Source organism: Homarus americanus, unplaced genomic scaffold (assembly GCF_018991925.1).
Source record: "Homarus americanus isolate GMGI-L3 unplaced genomic scaffold, GMGI_Hamer_2.0 scaffold2539, whole genome shotgun sequence".
NCBI classification, from domain to species: domain Eukaryota; kingdom Metazoa; phylum Arthropoda; class Malacostraca; order Decapoda; family Nephropidae; genus Homarus; species Homarus americanus.
This window is the reverse complement of record NW_024725489.1, coordinates 3,598,653-3,617,032: the sequence shown is the minus strand read 5'-3', so window position 1 is coordinate 3,617,032 and position 18,380 is coordinate 3,598,653. Positions and strand designations below refer to the sequence as shown.

At 36.0% G+C, this 18,380-nt stretch overlaps 1 protein-coding gene across 3 annotated transcripts in view; it reads right to left on the bottom strand.

Moving 5' to 3' along the window:
* Window positions 1-217: 217 nt before the first annotated feature.
* Window positions 218-18,380, bottom strand: part of LOC121865003 (dnaJ homolog subfamily C member 10-like) — a 35,895-nt gene continuing 17,732 nt past the window's right edge. For all 3 annotated transcript variants that reach the window (XM_042364278.1, XM_042364280.1, XM_042364279.1), the window contains exons 7-14: window positions 17,109-17,321; window positions 16,904-16,990; window positions 14,957-15,103; window positions 13,397-13,610; window positions 9,148-9,309; window positions 5,056-5,332; window positions 4,324-4,522; window positions 218-1,146 (exon numbers count right to left, since the gene is read on the bottom strand). In XM_042364278.1, the coding sequence (XP_042220212.1) occupies window positions 916-1,146; window positions 4,324-4,522; window positions 5,056-5,332; window positions 9,148-9,309; window positions 13,397-13,610; window positions 14,957-15,103; window positions 16,904-16,990; window positions 17,109-17,321 (1,530 nt within the window). In that variant the 3' untranslated portion in view covers window positions 218-915. The remainder of the gene's footprint in view (window positions 1,147-4,323; window positions 4,523-5,055; window positions 5,333-9,147; window positions 9,310-13,396; window positions 13,611-14,956; window positions 15,104-16,903; window positions 16,991-17,108; window positions 17,322-18,380) is intronic.

Sequence of the window (18,380 nt, the reverse complement as noted above, 5' to 3'; positions counted from 1 at the left end):
TTAAAAGGAACATGTTAATGATTCACTAAAAAATTTCAACTATTACAAGTAAGTTACTGAAGACTTCTGAGGTAAAGTCTATTGTAATAACACTTTTTTCTTCAGTCACTTTTTTCCTCTATAAAACCTACTTCTCTAAACATTGTTCTTTGCAAGAACCAGAACAATATAAGAAAATTAAAATACAATATAGCATAAGGTTAATAAATCTGAAATGCAGACTTCAAATTTTACTTATGTAAGAGATTCTGAAATATGTGCAGATGTGGTACAACCTGGGCAACTGGTCCACTAGACACCATTTATGTGAGACAACAAGTTAGTCACTTCATGTCTCCTTATCAAAAACAATAAATAGCACAGGGAAAGATACTCATCACTGTCAAGTCCACTCACTAATGCACCCCCTTGTGCAAGATATCAGAAGTAGGATATTCTGAATTACTCTATTGATTATCAGGAAAATTCTCATTGGTAGAGAATTATACAAATTTATGGTCTAGGGTATTTTTATAAAAAAATTACAAAACAATTTTATGAGTCAACTGCCATCATGGAAAGACTTTAAGAGTGTACTGAATTTTTCTATGTCTAATATTATATAGAATATCAAACACCAATTTATTTTAATAACAAGAACTTAAGGATCATTTTCATAAACTTTGCAAATGTAATCATATCATCAAAACCTTGTAAATAGAATTAATAATAATAATAAAATAATGAAAACAGTAATACTGTAGTACTTGTAATAGTAATATGGGATACTGATCTACCTATCAGGAAATTTATAGGCAGTAGTCAGTGGGCAGGGAAGGTTCAAGAAAGTAGAATGTGTTATATCTGGGAAGGCCTTCACCCAGCAGAGGAGTGGTACAGGCTGATGATGATATATCTAATATAACAAACACGCAATCACAACTCATCATGTCCTATCTTATCTTTGGGTAGCCAGTGTGGCAAGTTACTAAGTATATCCTCTTTAAGTAGACTTCGGAAATTAATTCCATCTGTACTCTGACGATCACCATTGGGTGAGCCTCTGTAGAGACGCACTGTAGGGTAAGCTCGTACTCCCGCCCCCTGGCACACCCGACGGTGTTTTTCACAGTTTAATTTTCCTGCATTCACTGAACCTTCCATAGCCTGTAAATAAAATTGTAGTAAATACAAAAAAAAATAAATAAATGTCACATGCATAATACAAAGATGCTGAATATGATATAGGTCATCAGATTATATGTAACACGTGAGTGCCGTATTAATAAGAAAATACTGCATATACTCGTGTAAGGCTTAGTTTTTATGATTAAATTTTTATGCAAAATGTCAGGGGTCGAACTATCTACTGTACAGTATGCAATATATTTTAAGGGGTTAAAATTCATGCATTTCTGTGGGTCATTTACAGTGAACGATAAGTACCAGTAAGCTCTTTTATCCTGGGCGTGCCTACCATACCTCTGGCTATTTCTTTCTTTTTGTTTCTGCATGAAGAGCAGAACATTATTCACTATATGTGTTGGTTTATATCTACAAATACCTGCTAGAAATGAATATTTATTTATAATTTTCTTTTCATTTGCATCTGTTACATTGCTGGCAGCATTGTTGCCAAGTTAGACTCCTCACTAGCCACATCATTCTAACCCTCTTGATACCAGGTTTTTAAAACAATTTCAGTTATATTACAAGTTATAATATGGAAAATTTGTTTTAATCTAAGGCAAGTGCTGTGTACCCTTGCATGCTTCTCTGTGTCCAGTGATCCCTTGGTGGAAAATGAGCCAAGTTTTCTTTAATACGTCATCCTCTACGTTTGTCAGAGGGTTGTGAAGCATCGGCTGTTTTTAATTTGTTTTGATTGGATGTGTGGATGTGGTTGTTTTTTTATTTCCCATAATTGTCATACAGTGCTGATTGGTCTACTGGCTTCAGTGTTTGGCTTGAGCCTTATTTCCACAAATCAGGTTTGAGCCTAAATTCCACAAATCAATCAATCAATCCTGCTACCAGGCCAAGCTGTGAGGTGTTATGGTTATTTTTCAACTCGTAATTTCAGGTAGATAGACATAACTTTCTCCATTTTTTTTACTCGGTTATATGTACACACAATCCTACATGCATATTATGCATAAAAAAGGTAAAAGAAATAATTAATATATGGTCATACAGATGAAAGGAATAAACATTTCTTTGTGCACTAGAATTAAGCACTCTGAGCAGTAAGCAGGGTGTGGGGGAGCCCCGTTGCTAGGGAGTTGGCAGCCAGTGACGAAGCAAATGGTGGTTGTGTTAAACTTTTATTTGGCTTTTCCTTAATGGTTTTAGCTGTATTTTTTTCATCTAGATTGTACACAAATGTTGTTTGAAGTAGCACATTTGTTACATAACATAAGAAAGGTAGGTGATAAGGTTTATGATGCTGGGAAAGGAGGTTCATGTAGGGAGTTGAGAGTTTGCCAAAGCTGTTCTGTTACTTTACACCTGTGATAATATTTTTTACGTTTTCTTTATATATTTTTGTATGTTTTTCAGCATTTTATACTGTTCAGTACAGTGGTCCCTCGGTAAACGAACACAATTCGTTCCAGAGGGTCGTTCGTTAACCGAAAATTTCGTTAACCGAATCCATTATTTCAATGGGATATTGGGTAATTGGTTCCAACTCACCAAAAAGTACATACAAAGTAAAAAAAAAAATGCAGTAAAGTACACTTACTTTGAGGTGTGTATGTAGAAGGTTCCTGGTTGATGATGATGATGATGGGAATTAGAAGTGGGGGTGGAGGAGAAGGGAGAAGAGAAGGAAGTGGGGATGGAGGAGAAATCACCTTTCAGGGGACCCATGCTTGATGCAGTAAAATTTTAAGTTCACTAGGTGTAATTCAAGATTATTTTATTTAAATCAACACTGCACTGCACTATAAATTATCAATATGTTAATTAAATTTCAAAATGACCAATAATTTTAATGTGAAAATGCAAAAATATTCAAGGCACCAACAAAATTGATGTTCAATCCACTGTTAACAAAGCCAAGCTGACGCCTGGTGGCGGAGTCAAGCGACTGATGGGTGCACAAAAAACTAGTTCCCTGTACTGCATATATTATCATTATGTTAACTAAATTTTAAAATAAATAATAATTGTAATATAAAAAATGCAAAAATATTAGAATGCACAACTTTCTTGATATTTACTCCACTGGAAACGAATGTAAGCATAGAACAGATTACTGAATTGGCAGACTTACCCATCAGCTGATCAGCTGGTGCTCACAACAAAACGTGTTTTTAGTAAGGATTTCGTTAATCAAAGTTTTGTTCGTTAACCGAATTGAAGATCCTTATGGGAGGTAATTCGTGAACCGAAATTTCGTTAATCGAACCGGTCATTAACCGAGGAACCACTGTATTAGTTTTGTATTTTTAATGGAAATATAAGACCATCACTATAGTCACAACCCCTTAGCCCTCTCCCTACTACTCCCAGCGCAAAATACGGAGTAGTGTGATTTACTTGGTATAGTGTTAATAATTCATCCATTATACATAGCAGATGTGTCTGTTATTTTTCAAGCTTTTTTATACAGGCAGTCCCCAGGTTACGAACGAGTTTCGTTCCTGGGGACATTCTTAAGTCGAAAATGTACTTCAGTCAAAACAGATGCTATGTTCATTCCATACTTCCAGAACAATGTTTAAAATCCCACTATATCGTATCCTAAGTCCTTATATACATCTAAAGTCACTTAATTTAAGACAAATGATGAAATAGAATGACAAAATACAGTACAGCAAATGAAGGAAAATAATAATGTTACATAAAATACTGTAATTTAAAGTTTAATCTCATTCGAATTGGCGATGTTCGTAAGTTGGACTTTTGTAATTCGGGGACTGCCTGTACTGTATATAATTACTGCATAATGTATCGAGTATATTTCATTTATAAGCAACTGTAATTCTGTATTACAGTTATATAAAATATCTTTTAATTTGGCATGGTTTTCATATCGTTTTGACCATTTCTTTTTAACAAGGTTTTTAGTTAAACATATATTTTTTTAAAAGCTTATTTATGATTTTCAGGCAATTTCAATGGCATATATAAAAACTTGATCATCACAAGCATTTAGGAAATAAAAAAAAAAGGATGAAATTAGCACTTTCATTTTGGGGAGAAAATCTAACTTCGTAAATACTCTGAAATCATAGGCAGTGCTCAAAGGGTTAAAGAGAGAGAGAGAAACACAGATACAGAGAACACTGACCACCCTGCATGTGTGATGCAGTCAACACACACAAACATTAAACTTACCTGAGCAATATCCTCAAAGTCAGGGGCAAACACTTGACAGTGTCCACACCATGGAGCATAAAAATCAATGAGCCAAGGTTGCTTGCTGCGAAGAACTCTTTCATAGATTTGTTCGTCTAACTCTGTCACTCTACTGGGAAGGTTGGAGTACATCCACTGGCGGAAGGCTTCTGCATCCCGTGACCATCCGTTAAATTTCCTGCAAACAGATATTTTACGTAACTTTTGATACATATACAATAGATAATTTCTGTAAATTATTCACAGCAGAGGGCAGGATGGCAATGAGTGTGTAAAGAAGTAATGTAGAAAGTGTGTTAGGTAAATGGATACATAGTTTTTATGATAAACACAGCACACTAGGGCTTCCTTGTGTTTTACTGGTATTTTTAATCTTTACTGTTTCACTGTGCATATACTGTACTGTATACCTAACCCCCAAGCAACTTTATAATATTCAAATTTTATTTATACCTGGGTCCTTCACAGAGATTATATTGGCTAATAAATATATTTATATGATCTTTTAATCAATTTGCTTTATAATAATAATGTTTACAGTAATCAATGTATTATTCTCTTTAAAAAATACTTTCATTTTAATGGAAACAATAATTTGATTTTTTATTTAGTTTTACTACATTTTTAGGACCACATAAATACATTCACTAACACACTAAACACACAAGTGGGTCCAGAACAGTGCACACAACTGATGTAGAATTTACTTACAAGATCTTCTGATTTCCAAAGCTTGATGCAGGATACAACATGATACTTGGGTAGCTTGAAATCCCTTGATTCTTACAGATGTGACCAAATTCTGCACAGTCAATAGATGCTACATGGACGTTGGGTAAATGTTCCATCATACGTGCAAACTTCCTGTACTCTGGAGCCATCTCCCGGCAGTGACCACACCAGGTGGCAAAGTAATCCACCACCCACACTTCACCTTTTACCTTGTTGCTTATTAGCTTCTCAAACTTTGCCTCATCAAGTACCACAACTGTAAAACAAATAAACAATCAATCCACAGGAGTTCACTCACTCTTGCAAGCTCTCTCTCACTACAGGCTTCCTCTAACATGCTGTCATTCATTCCTTCATACTGCACTACTACAGTAAAACAGATGGTCTTCACACAACCCAGTATCATCCACCAGTAGAATCCTCATTCCTGTATACAGCTTGACCCCATGTTCCCAAATCATTCATATCATCGATGTAGACGAAACCACCAAGTTTGAGACCCGATTCATATGCACTGCAGTGGATTCAAAGAATAAAATTAATGAACTTTAAATTTGTGGTAGTCTAGTGGTTCTAATCATGGTGTACAGCACTGCTAAACAAGTCTGTGAGAGGAATTAGAGAGGTCTTGTTGTTGTGGAGATGATTTATTAATTGTTTAGTCAAATTGAACAGGATTAATTGATTACATAATACAGTAGTATTCTGAAAATACATTTTACAAACTTGGCTAACTTAGATATGTTCTGCAAGATATCTCTTTGTATGTAGATCTTTATCCAGTTACAACTTGTCAATACAAGCATAGAAATCACCACATGACTCAAAAGCACTCAGAAAAAATCAAGAAACTTTGAGTGTAGCAGTCTGGGTTCTTAAGCTACAGAGTATATGTTATCGAGGGAATATAGAGTTAATCAATAGTTAACTGCTTCAGTTTAGTGTTTTTAGGGGGGGGGGTAAATACTCAGAATTAAAATGAAATGTTCGATTCCTAGTAAATCAGCCTCGGCAACAACTTTCACACAGAGAAGAGGCAATGTTTTGAGCAGAGTTATAAAGTAATGAAATAAATGTACTCGAGTTCTGTACTCCAGTAACATATTTGGGTATCTACTTTTTAAAAAGTGCTTAAATATTTTAGTACTTTTACTTTGAATAAAGTATGGTTTTTATTAATTTTACTCCAATATAAATGAACAAACAAAAATAATTACTCATTACATTCCCCAAACAAACAAACAATTTTAATGTCTGTGGCAAACTAGTAATATAATTTTTAATTAATTGATTAATTATTAACCATAGTAAAATAGTTGTGTGGGTGGAGGGTATGGTATGAGTGGAGCCATGAAGGGTACAGTGTGGGTGTGGGGAGACGCACCACGCAGTCGCATATACACCTAGAGGTCTTGTGAGGTAAGGTGAAGTCAGGTTGGGTCAGGTGGCAGTGGCTGCAACAGAGGACTTTCACTTTGATCTTCTTGCGTCCTGTGACCATTAGCCCTTGACCACCCACCTCACCTAGCCTACCCTAGTTTGTGATTTTAAATTGCTTTACATAATCCCATCTTGGATATAAAGCCTGTAACTATACATAAGTGTGAAACTGAGTATATTTAAAATTCTGCTTAAATAACTAAGTACCAGTGCCCCCCCCCCAAGCCAGATGTTACGTGGTGTGAGAGAAATTCAGCCACTCCTCAATCAGAATCGAAAAGTGACATCACCACAGCCACACCCCAATTAAAGGGACAATTCACAGCGAGTCTTTTTAGTCAGACTCGGTCACTATGGAGGCAACAATCATCCACACACTCCTCAATTGAAGGAGCTTGATAGCTACTTGGCATGCCCAGGGGATGGAATGGAGCTACTGAGGTCTCTCCCGACAGTATGTGACTTATCTCTGAAGCTTAACACCCCACTACCTGCATCCGCTGCTTGTGAGTGTATGTTTATTCATGTTGGGCATATTATTTATTAATTAATTGACGTATTACACTCCAGGGGGCAACAAGCCTTGTCACAAGACACAAATACATTGGTACTCGTATCTGGCAAAACACTCAAAGACTTGTGATATATGGAGACAATATTGATATGATTTAAAGACAATGGGAGTTAGCACCCACCAAAGTGCAGGTAGTGTACAAGAATTAAATCTAAATTATTATGAATAAGTAGGTGGAGGCTGATAGTGGTAGGAGGTCCCTGACATTGGGACAGTCAAGGCAATACAGTAGTGTTGAAGGTGTTAGCGCTGGGACAGTTACAGAGTTTACAGGAAGAAAAGTGCAGGTCATCCCCTGCCTCAGATACTGTAGTTGCCATTTAGGTCTGTATCCTAACCCAATGCAAGCAGAGATAGCATTATGTCTCCGGACCAAGTCGACGATAGTTGTGTGGGTAAGGAAGTAAGTAATCATGGTGTTGGATGGATATATTTTCAGCCCGTTCACTATCCCTGCGATGGATTGTAGGGAGAGCAGCTGTTGAACGTATTCTCTTTTAATAGGTCGTGCTGGCCTTATATTTAGGCCTAAAAGATCTTGATTGTACAACCATAATTTTGAGAATCGATTATTGATTATCTTAACCCTCTCAGCCTTGGAGCCTGAGACACATACATACATACATGAAAACTTACACTCGGCCTAGGAGGTTTTTGCCGAAAAATCGTTGAAAAAAATATTTTTTTAGGACTCATTTCACTGCCATGGAATTATTTTATTAAATGTAATGGGTTTATTCTAGCTTAAAATTGTCGAAACTTTTTTATGAAACAATAAAAAAATGGAAAAATCTTGAAATTTAAGCCACTTTTTTTCGAGTAAAAGTTGAAAAGTAGGAAAATGTTTAGCATCATCTTGATTTCCATTTGCATTTTCCTTGTAATATTGTGTTCACTGATGTGTACTATATACCAAAACAAAGACCAAAGCATGTAAAATACTGTGGTATAAGGAAAAATAAAAACACAAAAACTCGTGGAATAATTAAAGGGCCAAACGGCACACCCTCCTTTCGCTCTAATGGCCAGAGTGGCACTTGCTTCATGCTGCATTGCCATGCACACGATGACCAAGACCGTCTTGGGGAAGGTGATATCGTCCACACAAAGAAAATGACGTCTGTCAAATGGCGTCCAAAGTTCAGTCGGTTTCACTGAATAGTTTGAGTTAATTGAAAATATAACCCATTGGACGCCACATTGGCATCACGAGGTTGAGCGTAAGTTTCTTCGCCTTTTATGTTCAACGCCATAATGGCGTCGTGCAAGGCTGAGGGGGTTAATAGAAAGATTTGCAAATAAACACACGTCATGCTCTGTGTCTTTTATTTTTATCTTTAGTTAACTATTTTTTTATAATTTACTGCGGATATATTTTAATATTTGAGACAATAATTTTGTTTGTTCTTTTTACCTTCAGTACTAGAGTACTTTAAGAATGATAACTATTTTACTTCTACTTGAGTAACATTTTGCCAGTGTAACAATACTTTTACTTAAGTAACAAAGTCCAGTACTTTTTACAACTCTGGCTTTGAGGATAATGAAACCTGGTCATGCAAATGACTTCTACAGTTAGTACAGTACCTGTACTCATAAATCTTCCTCTAGAGAAACTTGTTCTAACATGACAAGAAACTGGGCTAAATAAGACCGTGTTCCAGGTATCTACAATAACGATACTGATCCTCTTCTCTAATAAACCTAGACCCAAGTTCCTCTCGCTCTGATAATTTAATGCTGCAACTATTTTCAAAATTTAGTGTTAACTTGTCCCCGGCTTATGAAAATTTGTCCCCGAGGTTGTGACACATTCTAACAGTACACAATGATACATAGAAATAAACACAATTATTTATAAACATTCATACATACAGAGAAACAGAACCATTCACAATAAGTTACACTTTTCACAGTTGTTCAAAATAAATTACAGCATAATGTACCTAAAGTGATACTCTGAGAACCAAAATAGTACAAGATCAAAGTTCATCATCAAATAACTGGAAATACAAGTCATAAAAAAAATTTAAACAAATAGATAGATGAGAACTTACCAGCAGGGTTGAGAGTATCTTCGACAAACTCCACGATCTGAGCAGCGGTATGGTAGCCCATGTACTCATGTGGAACACTCTGGTTGTACAGTATTGTGGTAGGGTACTGATGAATGTTGAATTTGGAGCACAACTCATGGTGTAGAGTGCAGTCAATACTCCCTGCAAACACACACACACATATTTAATTGTACACCTATATATACTTGGATGAATATTTGGAATGGTTCTGGCTACCTGTTACTACAGATAAGGGACGGTTTATCTGGCATCCCGGTACAGTATCTGGAAAGCTCCAGAAACTGGCTATGTTCTAGGTCGAATTATAGTTGGGTCGCAAAGTACGCATATTTATAGTATGCGTATCTACCGTATGCATCCTCACTTAAAAGCATCTGACCCCCCTGAACCACCCTTACGCGAGCCAACTCTTCCAGTATCTCTTGCTAGCCACAACCATCTTTGTGTCAGCTGGGGATTGCCCGGTTGAACTGTGTCACGTTACCTAGAGGATGGTTTGAGTGTGTGTTTGTATATTTAAATTGTTCATATGGTACCATAGGTTAAATATTTGTGTTCATTGGTACAAAATCGCAGAAGTCCTTCAAGTCTTCTACTCTAACTGTATACAAGTAGAAATATGAATATATATTAACAACAACTGTTTCCACATCAATTGGCAAACAGTTGCATGCAGTCTGCACAGTATTATGTAAAATGTAGGCACAAGAACCAATACCAATCAGTTCTTTGTCTAAGTAAGAACAGTTTTAAGTTTCCTGAAAATTTTATTAGCTCCTTTTCTTTGAGCTCCACCAGAATTACAGTTTGTATTATCACCGCAGAAAGTAACTTATTTCTTGCCAAGATCATGTTCTTCGATAATATGTTAAATAGTTCACCACAATATCCAAGGTTTCTCCAGGCTGAGACTGAAAGCCAATGAGTTTTACTTGAACACCTTCATTGGGCTGAAAGAAGTAAATCAGTACAGGGAAGATTTCAGTGCTCCCATGGTTGTTTGCATCATTTAATATTGCTACACAATGAGCATTCTTCAATGTTTATCCAGTTCTGATAAGGCAAATAGTGCAAATACACTTGTAACAATTGTATGGCATTTCATTCTGGCACATCCAAATTTTGGCTCAAAGCATTTCTGAAAGATTTTTGACGCACAGTAATTAGATCGGAAGCTTTGATTATCTTTGATTGTATGGTAGATACATAAACCCTCAACAGCAACCACTTCCAGATCCTTACTGCTAGGGGACAACCTTTTCTAATTAAAAAAGGTAGTGACTGTGACAGCAGCAGCTTTATGTTTCTGTAAGATTAGATGCTTAGTAATTTCATTATCTCCATCATGTGCAATGCTAAACTCTGTTATATTTCATACACAGTACATCATTTTCTGTCTTCATTTTGTAAGAAAGGGGTATTTTGACTGCAGAGGGGAATTAAAAGTACACTTTTGCTTGGCCATTTTCCCAACTAAAATGAGGAAAAACTGTCCAACACATAAATAACTTTCCTAATTTTTTGTGCATGTCACACGTGTAATGCTCCAAGCAGATTCAGTGAGCAGCATACCCTGCAGTTGCAGTTTTCCACCTGTTTTGGTAAATTTTCCTCTCGTTGGTATACATTTTCCATGTAGGTATGTTACATATTGAGAATTATAATGCAATATATGATGTACAAAAACCACTGTGACATTGCAATGCACTTTTTATATTGGTAGAGGCCTTTATAAATAGCAACAAACAGAATTTCACACTCACGTGAACGAAAAATATTAAATATATCATGTGACATATGACATCTATGCACACAGCTGGAACAGGACAGGAATCATACTACAGTGGTCCCTCGGTTAACGAACGCCTCGGTTAACGAAATTTCGGTTAACGAACTGCCTCCCATAAGATTCTTAAATTCGGTTAACGAATTTCTTACGAACCGACCTCAACATGTTTTCGCTTGCACTGGCCGGTCAACCAGCTTTAGTATTAGTCCGCCAATACATTAATCGGTTCTAGGGCTTAAATTCCTTACTATTTTAGTAAATATCAAGAAGTTTATACTATTCAATAATTTTAAAAGTTTAATATTCAATTTTTTAGTCATTTTAACAATTATTGAACATAATTGAAGGTAAAGTGACTAGTTTAATGCGCGGCATCCAGCCTCTTAACACAGCAAACAGGCGTTAGTCTCTCTCTGTTTTCACTGGAGGTAACATCTTGCTTGAGACTCTCTTCAACTAAACGCTTTTTTTCTGTTTCCAAGCAAATTATTGGTCATTTTGAAATATATTTTACATATTGACAATATATAATGCAGTGCAGTGTTGATTTAAAGAAAATAATCTTGAAATACACCAAGAGAACTAAAATTTTATGGGTGAAATGGTGCCATGGGGTGACTTCTCTTCCACCCCAATGCCTTCTCTTCTTCCTTCTCCACCCCCATTCTAATTCCCATCATCATCATCCAGGAGCCTTCTACATACACACCTCAAAGTAAGTGAACTTTTCTTCCATTTTTGTTGAATTTAGGCAATTTTCGGTGAGCTGGAACCAATTACCCAAAAACCCATTGAAACAATGGTTTCGGTTAACGAATTTTTCGGTTAACGAACAACCTTCTGGAACGGATTGTGTTCGTTAACCGAGGGACCACTGTAATTTGGAGGGCTAAGTTGCCAAACATTACTTTTTGTCCCACTGCCAACCTCTCTATCTCCCAAAATTTGTTTGAATTTCTTGTCAAAATTTATTCTTTCATTAATGAAGCGGGAAATTTCGGGACAAATTCTGAAAATGCAGGACATTATCGAGATGCTGTCAGAATGCGGGACACTTGTTGAAAAATTGGGACCGTCCTGCCGAAATAGGGAAGCCTGGTCACCTTGCCCACACCTGTATACAGTATGTCTAGCTCTCAATCTTTTTTTTCTTACTCCTCACCCGGTGGATTAATGGGTACAGCTACAGTATAGGGTACCTCAAAAAAGGGGGGAAATAGGGGAAAGTTAGGCAAGACGAGTGTAGAAAGTGACAGAAGAGAGCTACGACATGGGCAGAAATATTCACACATTCTTGTTCATATGATTAACTTGTACAATATATTTAATGTACAAAGTAACCCTTCAGCATCCAGTAATACCTTGGGAAATAAGAAATACTATACCTAGAAAAAAGTCCAACCATCAGATGGACAAATGAAATAAAAGAAATCTGCTGGTTATTAGGACCAGAAATGTTGAAATCTGAAAGTCACATGAGAAATCCCTTCATCCAACAGCTGATTGATTTAGGTTTATGGTGATTATAATGCCTATAGCTACACAAAAGTATCCTATAAAGACTCAAACTAAATTACCAACCAGACCAAATATCCTCACACTATCTTATACTAGCTGTATTCTGTCACAGACTCCTTCAGCTACTCCTAAATCCTTTAAGGATGACTCGCACAACTGTTGTATTAAGACCTTTCCTGCCTGTTTTTGAATGATTAGGTTAGGCTTGATTATATAGCCAATATGGGTCCCTAGTCTGCCTGGTAACTCTTTCGGTAAGAGATGCCATCATTTTAACATTAAACTGTCAAGTGAGTAATTATCGATCCTCAGAACTATGTCAAAGATTAATATCAGTTATACTGTATACCCCTTCTCACATTTGTGTTACTTCACATCAAATATATTTTCTAAAATAAATAAATAAATGGGTTACTGCACAAATAAAAACAAATTAAACAAGCTCAACAGGACAGGTGTTTATAAATAATCTAGATATTAATCTTAAATACTAATACAGTACTTAAGATTAAAACTGAACTAAGCTGACAGAACAGAGAGTAAAAAAGAGGTGGCTAGTCTATTTTTTTTATAGAACTTGTTCTGACATAAACTAAGAAACAAGTCAGAATCATAAAATATCCTTTGATTTTTTTTTTTTTTTACAAACTGTACCTGAAAATCTGTAGTATGGGCAGCCACCCAAAATTTTCAATGGACTGTCATTAAAAGGTTAACATCACATTTTCCTCTCAGTAAGAAAATCAAACCACACATACTGGTGAGGTTAAGATCCTCTAGCCACCAACTACTGTTCACGCTAATGAGTCATTAAGTTTCACTATGCAAAAGTCAAACACTTCCAGAGACCATTTTTCAAACAAACAAACACTTAAATTATCAGCATAATTACTGCACTAAAAATCAAAACATAATCCTTACCAAAATTTATTGGTGTTTGCATAAGTTTGCTGGCTTTGCGGAATTCAGGCAGCAACTTCATACAAGGTGGGCACCATGGGGCATAAAAATCCACAAACCATGTAGACCCATCGCTGAGCACTTTAGGGAATTCTTGTGGGGTCAATATTTGAAAATGTGGTGCTGAGGCTCCTTCTCTTGCGAACACGGCTATGTCATGGGCTAGTAATCGACCCTATATCATAGAAGATAATACTGTCACAAATATACACATACATACTTTTACCAAAATACAAATTACCAAATACAATTTTAAGTATTGTATTTTACAGCATATAAGACCATTTTCTTTTTTCAAAAAAGGGCCCCAAAAATCATCCCATTTCCTATACTGTACTTGTATGTGAAGTTGTGGTCTCCTGTAGGCTAATGAAACTCTTACTTTTAATTAATTGAAAAAGAATGTAAATACATGAGCTGGATTTATAACTACTACTGATGATGCTAACCCGAGACGATTAGCGCCCACATGGCACCCATCTCTTCAGAGCTTAGCAGTAACCATTTCTGAACTCTTACAAGCATTACTAGCTATTAATGTCATACATGCAGAATTTATCTTATATTTCTATAAGGAAAACATCCTTTAGCCTTTGAAAGAATCTTAAAATTATCATAACAGTGAATAATATAGAGAGCCACCAGTCGGGGGTTCATAGTGTCTCACTAGCACGTAACGTCATCAATCAGCTTGTAGCAAAGGCTTGTACTCGGTTGTCATTTCGTGTTTTCCCCAAATATTCCCTGCTGAAGCATGAGTTCGACTTAAATGCCCATGCGTCTTATATGCCATAAAATACAGTCATACAACCAAATGTTTGATAGGATTAAACCACATAAGGAATATACAAAAAAAAGTATTTACCAGAGATACTCAAACATCTTGTAAGATAAAGTAACTTAGACATGATGAGAGAAAAGGACTAGGAATAATAGCAACTAGTCAAAGGACAATTAAAAAAAATTTCCTAAGAAATGTAATTGATAATTCCAAATCATTACAATTGTATGATGAATCCTACTGTAACACAACAGGCAAATAACATAACTTATTGTAACATAAGAGGCAAGTAATATAACCAAACAAGATGCTTGAATCGGGTTTTATTTTTCTGGATTACAATGAACTTGACCAAAGACATAACAAATCCCACATGTCAACAATTTTAATAATATTTATTAAATTGCTGACACTATAGCATTTTTAATATAGTAAGTATTGTCTTTCAATTAGTCAATTACCTTTGCTCCTCTTTATATCTGTGTGAAGAGAAATACAGTTTACTGAAACCTAACAAAGGAAGGGGAGAGAGAAGGGGAGTAGAGGAGAATGGTACAGGACAATGGTACAGGACAAAGCTAGAAGGTAACAGTAAAGGATAAAGTCAACACTCACTCACTCACTCACTCACTCACTCACTCACTCTTTCTTTCTCTGTTTTCTTCATGTATATATACTGTCGTGGACTGTGTATATACAACTCCCCAAAGCAGGATAAAAAGATTTTCATTAAAACTTACATGATGAAGTTCATATCCTCCACCAGGTTTGAAGAGCATAAATGATGGTGTTTTAGCGATGTAGAGGTCATCACACTGCTTCTTCATCTGAGAACATTTTATCCTTCCTAGGTTGAGGGACGGCAGTAAAGCAGGCAATTTACGAATCTGTTATATGGAAAAAAGCAGCACTGTACATTAAACATTCCCTCAATTATAGACCTGAGAATGCATCTAGTTGATTCAAGAAGGACATGATCTTCAGCACTTCACCTACTGTGGCCAATACCACTTTTACATGGAAATTATAAAGTACAGGGTATATCACAAAATTGCTCTGAGGTTATGCCATAACTAACTGCATTCTCCTGTCCATAGTTAAAAGAAAACAAATGTTATGCCACCCTTTCACAATTTAGCCAAACTGCCCTCTTTGGTATCATACACGATACACATTTTTTTACCCAAAAAAGAATTAGGTTGAGGCTCATGGGAAGTATTCAAACATAAAGATATATGTTACTGTACTGTACTACGAGCAGTTAAAAAAAAAATATATATATATACTGTATATATATATATATATATATATATATATATATAAAAATGAAACATTTCATACTGAGGAATAAATATGAAATTGAAATGAAGAACTTAAAACATGACATCAGTACAAGTGTTTGCCATCAAAGGTACGCACATCTGCCAAGCCATAGTTTATAGTGTATTGTACTCCAAGAGGTCACAATTACTGACATAAAATACCAATTTTCACACTTTCCTGGGTTCTTGCTGTGATACATCCACATATATATATGTTTGAATAAAATTTACACCTCTTAGTTTAACGTATTAGTAGGATACACATGACATCTGCCATTTCTGTATTCCCTCCATAGAAGAAATGAAAAAGTAAATAAAGTTTTACTACATTAACAGCAAACCACTAGGGATATATTTAGTACAGTGAGGCACCAGTACATTACAATTTGTAAATAAACCAAAAAACTGTTGCAAGTGCTATGTTGACGGATACACTTAACACTCTTGGATTTGAGTAGGCGCTCTCCTACCAGACGCTCGGGGTCTGCCCTGTTACTCACCTCACCGCACCACACGAGAGATAATTGTACGTAATGAGTCATAGCAAGCTAGCTATTTGAGAAAAAAAGGAGAGATTTGTTGTATTAGAATTGTATATAAATTATCTACAAACAGTTTTGTATGGGTAACCACGATAAAATTATTATTTCTATATGTAAGCACGAGTAGAACACAAAATATTTGTTTACGCTTAATGAAAATGTCTATACATCACTTTATGCCTTCGTTATTTCATGTGATTGTAATATGAACCTTATTCAGTTATAAACCATACATATTTAGTAAAAACATAGTTATAGAAAAAAAGTTGAGAAAAATTAATATTTTGCAAGGGAGAGGCATCAGGAGGCACCACACTATCACCACGTGGTGTAGTCTTGCTCTTTTTAAATTTTCCCACCCCTCCACTCTCGCCAACAACATGAGGCATGGTTCAAAACTCTCACAACTGTTAGGAATAAATTAAATCACTGTGTTGTACAAGAAATCAGCGCAAGCATTAGGAAGTGTAGGTCAACATTATATCCTGGGGCCTTTAAACACAAAAGGGAGCCTGGTGTGGTGACCTTGGAGTGCAGTCTACATAGTTGCCAGATCATGCTTAACTTGCCAAATGTGTGTCTTACGTGTCTAGCGTTCATAAGCAAACATAATTTTTTTTTACTTCATTTGCAAATTTGCGTACGAAAACCCAAAAGCGATAATTTAGATCATGTGCAATTCTGCATTTGAAAACCCTATAAATGTTAAATGTCTGTTCAGAATTCCAAATATCATAATAATTATCTGATCATTTGTCACTGGAAACTCAATGATGTAAGTCATGACACTATAACACAGGTAATTTAACTTTTAGCTACTGACCTCAAATGCATCATCATCACTGTCTCCACTAAACTGGATCAGCCAGGATACAGAGTCTTCGTGTGACTCCAGGTTCTGACGAATAACCTGATGAAAATTTCATAGTTATCATCAAAACAGCTCCTAAAACTAAATAAGACTTGTGATTACAGTATTTCATAATGAGATGTATTTTATGTCAATTTACCCACAAAGCATGACTCACCTTGTATGTGGCTTCATCTAAAAGCTGCATCTCGGGCAGGAGTTCCAAGACTTCTTTGGCAATTTCCTGGGCATTAAGGCTGGAGACCTCTCTACCATCACCAGACTCAATTTTGCCACTGGCAAAGAACTTAATACCAGTTTGCATGTCAAGACTGGTACAGAGGTCCTTTTGCCTGAAGCACTCCACAAAACCAACGGTGACTAAGCCATCCTGAAGAGCAGAGAACAAATACAATTCTAGTGCAGCATCTCTGTGAATATGTCAGAATCTAGTGCAGCAACACAGTGATCACATCAAAATCTGGTAAAACACAACTTCCAACAGTAGTTGATGTAAAAAAAATAAATAAATAAATAAAAAATTACATCAAATACTCACAGATAATGTTTCTTTGGAGCCCTTGTTCACCAATGCAGGGAAGCCAAAATCAGTAGTAACAAAGATTCTCATCCAATCACTGATTTTTCCTTCACTCTTACAGTGTTCTGTTATGGTGTTCCCGTTCCATAACAAGACCCAACAACTTTTACCTGGTCATTTCATTTAATCCAGTGCAGTGGAGTCGCGATAATTCACAAAATACAAATTCATGGTCAAATATTCATAATTCACAGCCTAGTGCCAGCTGCAAGAGTGTTATTTACATATGAAACGATATAATTTGTGAACATATCATTTCAATGCTTTAATCTGACTTAGAAATAAAAAAATATAATACTGTATAAAACTATAAAATGATAAGTGGAAAGTGAATTGTGTGTGGGAGGCAATCTGGTTGCTTCACCACAAATGCATAAATTAATTATCAGAGATCAACACAAAAAAATTAAAAATTATTCCTTAAAATATCGGAATTTAAATACAATAGATTAAATACTGAAGAATTGCTGTGGCTCTTCTGGTGTCCGTCTGCTAACCAATTAACTGCCATGCTACAAATTGACCCTACACCTCAGATGCAAGCTTAAAGCAAATGGACTATAGTGATCTGAGCAGTCTTCACAGCCAGTTACAGAGTTTTTACTGTAAATTTAGTCCCTTTTAGGTCTGGCACTGCAAATTCCAGAAAAGCCCTTACCTGGTAACCCTCAGATACCACTCATGTCTGATAAATGATACCATACCAGTTCTGTATTATATTATATTAAGTGCCTAGAGATATGTGGGAAGAAGGTGAGCTGGCTATGAGGGAGGTGTGTGTGTTGAGCAGCAGAGGGAGAGAGGGGTGCAAAGGCCTCCTCCACCCACACTTAGAAAACGGGTGATGCC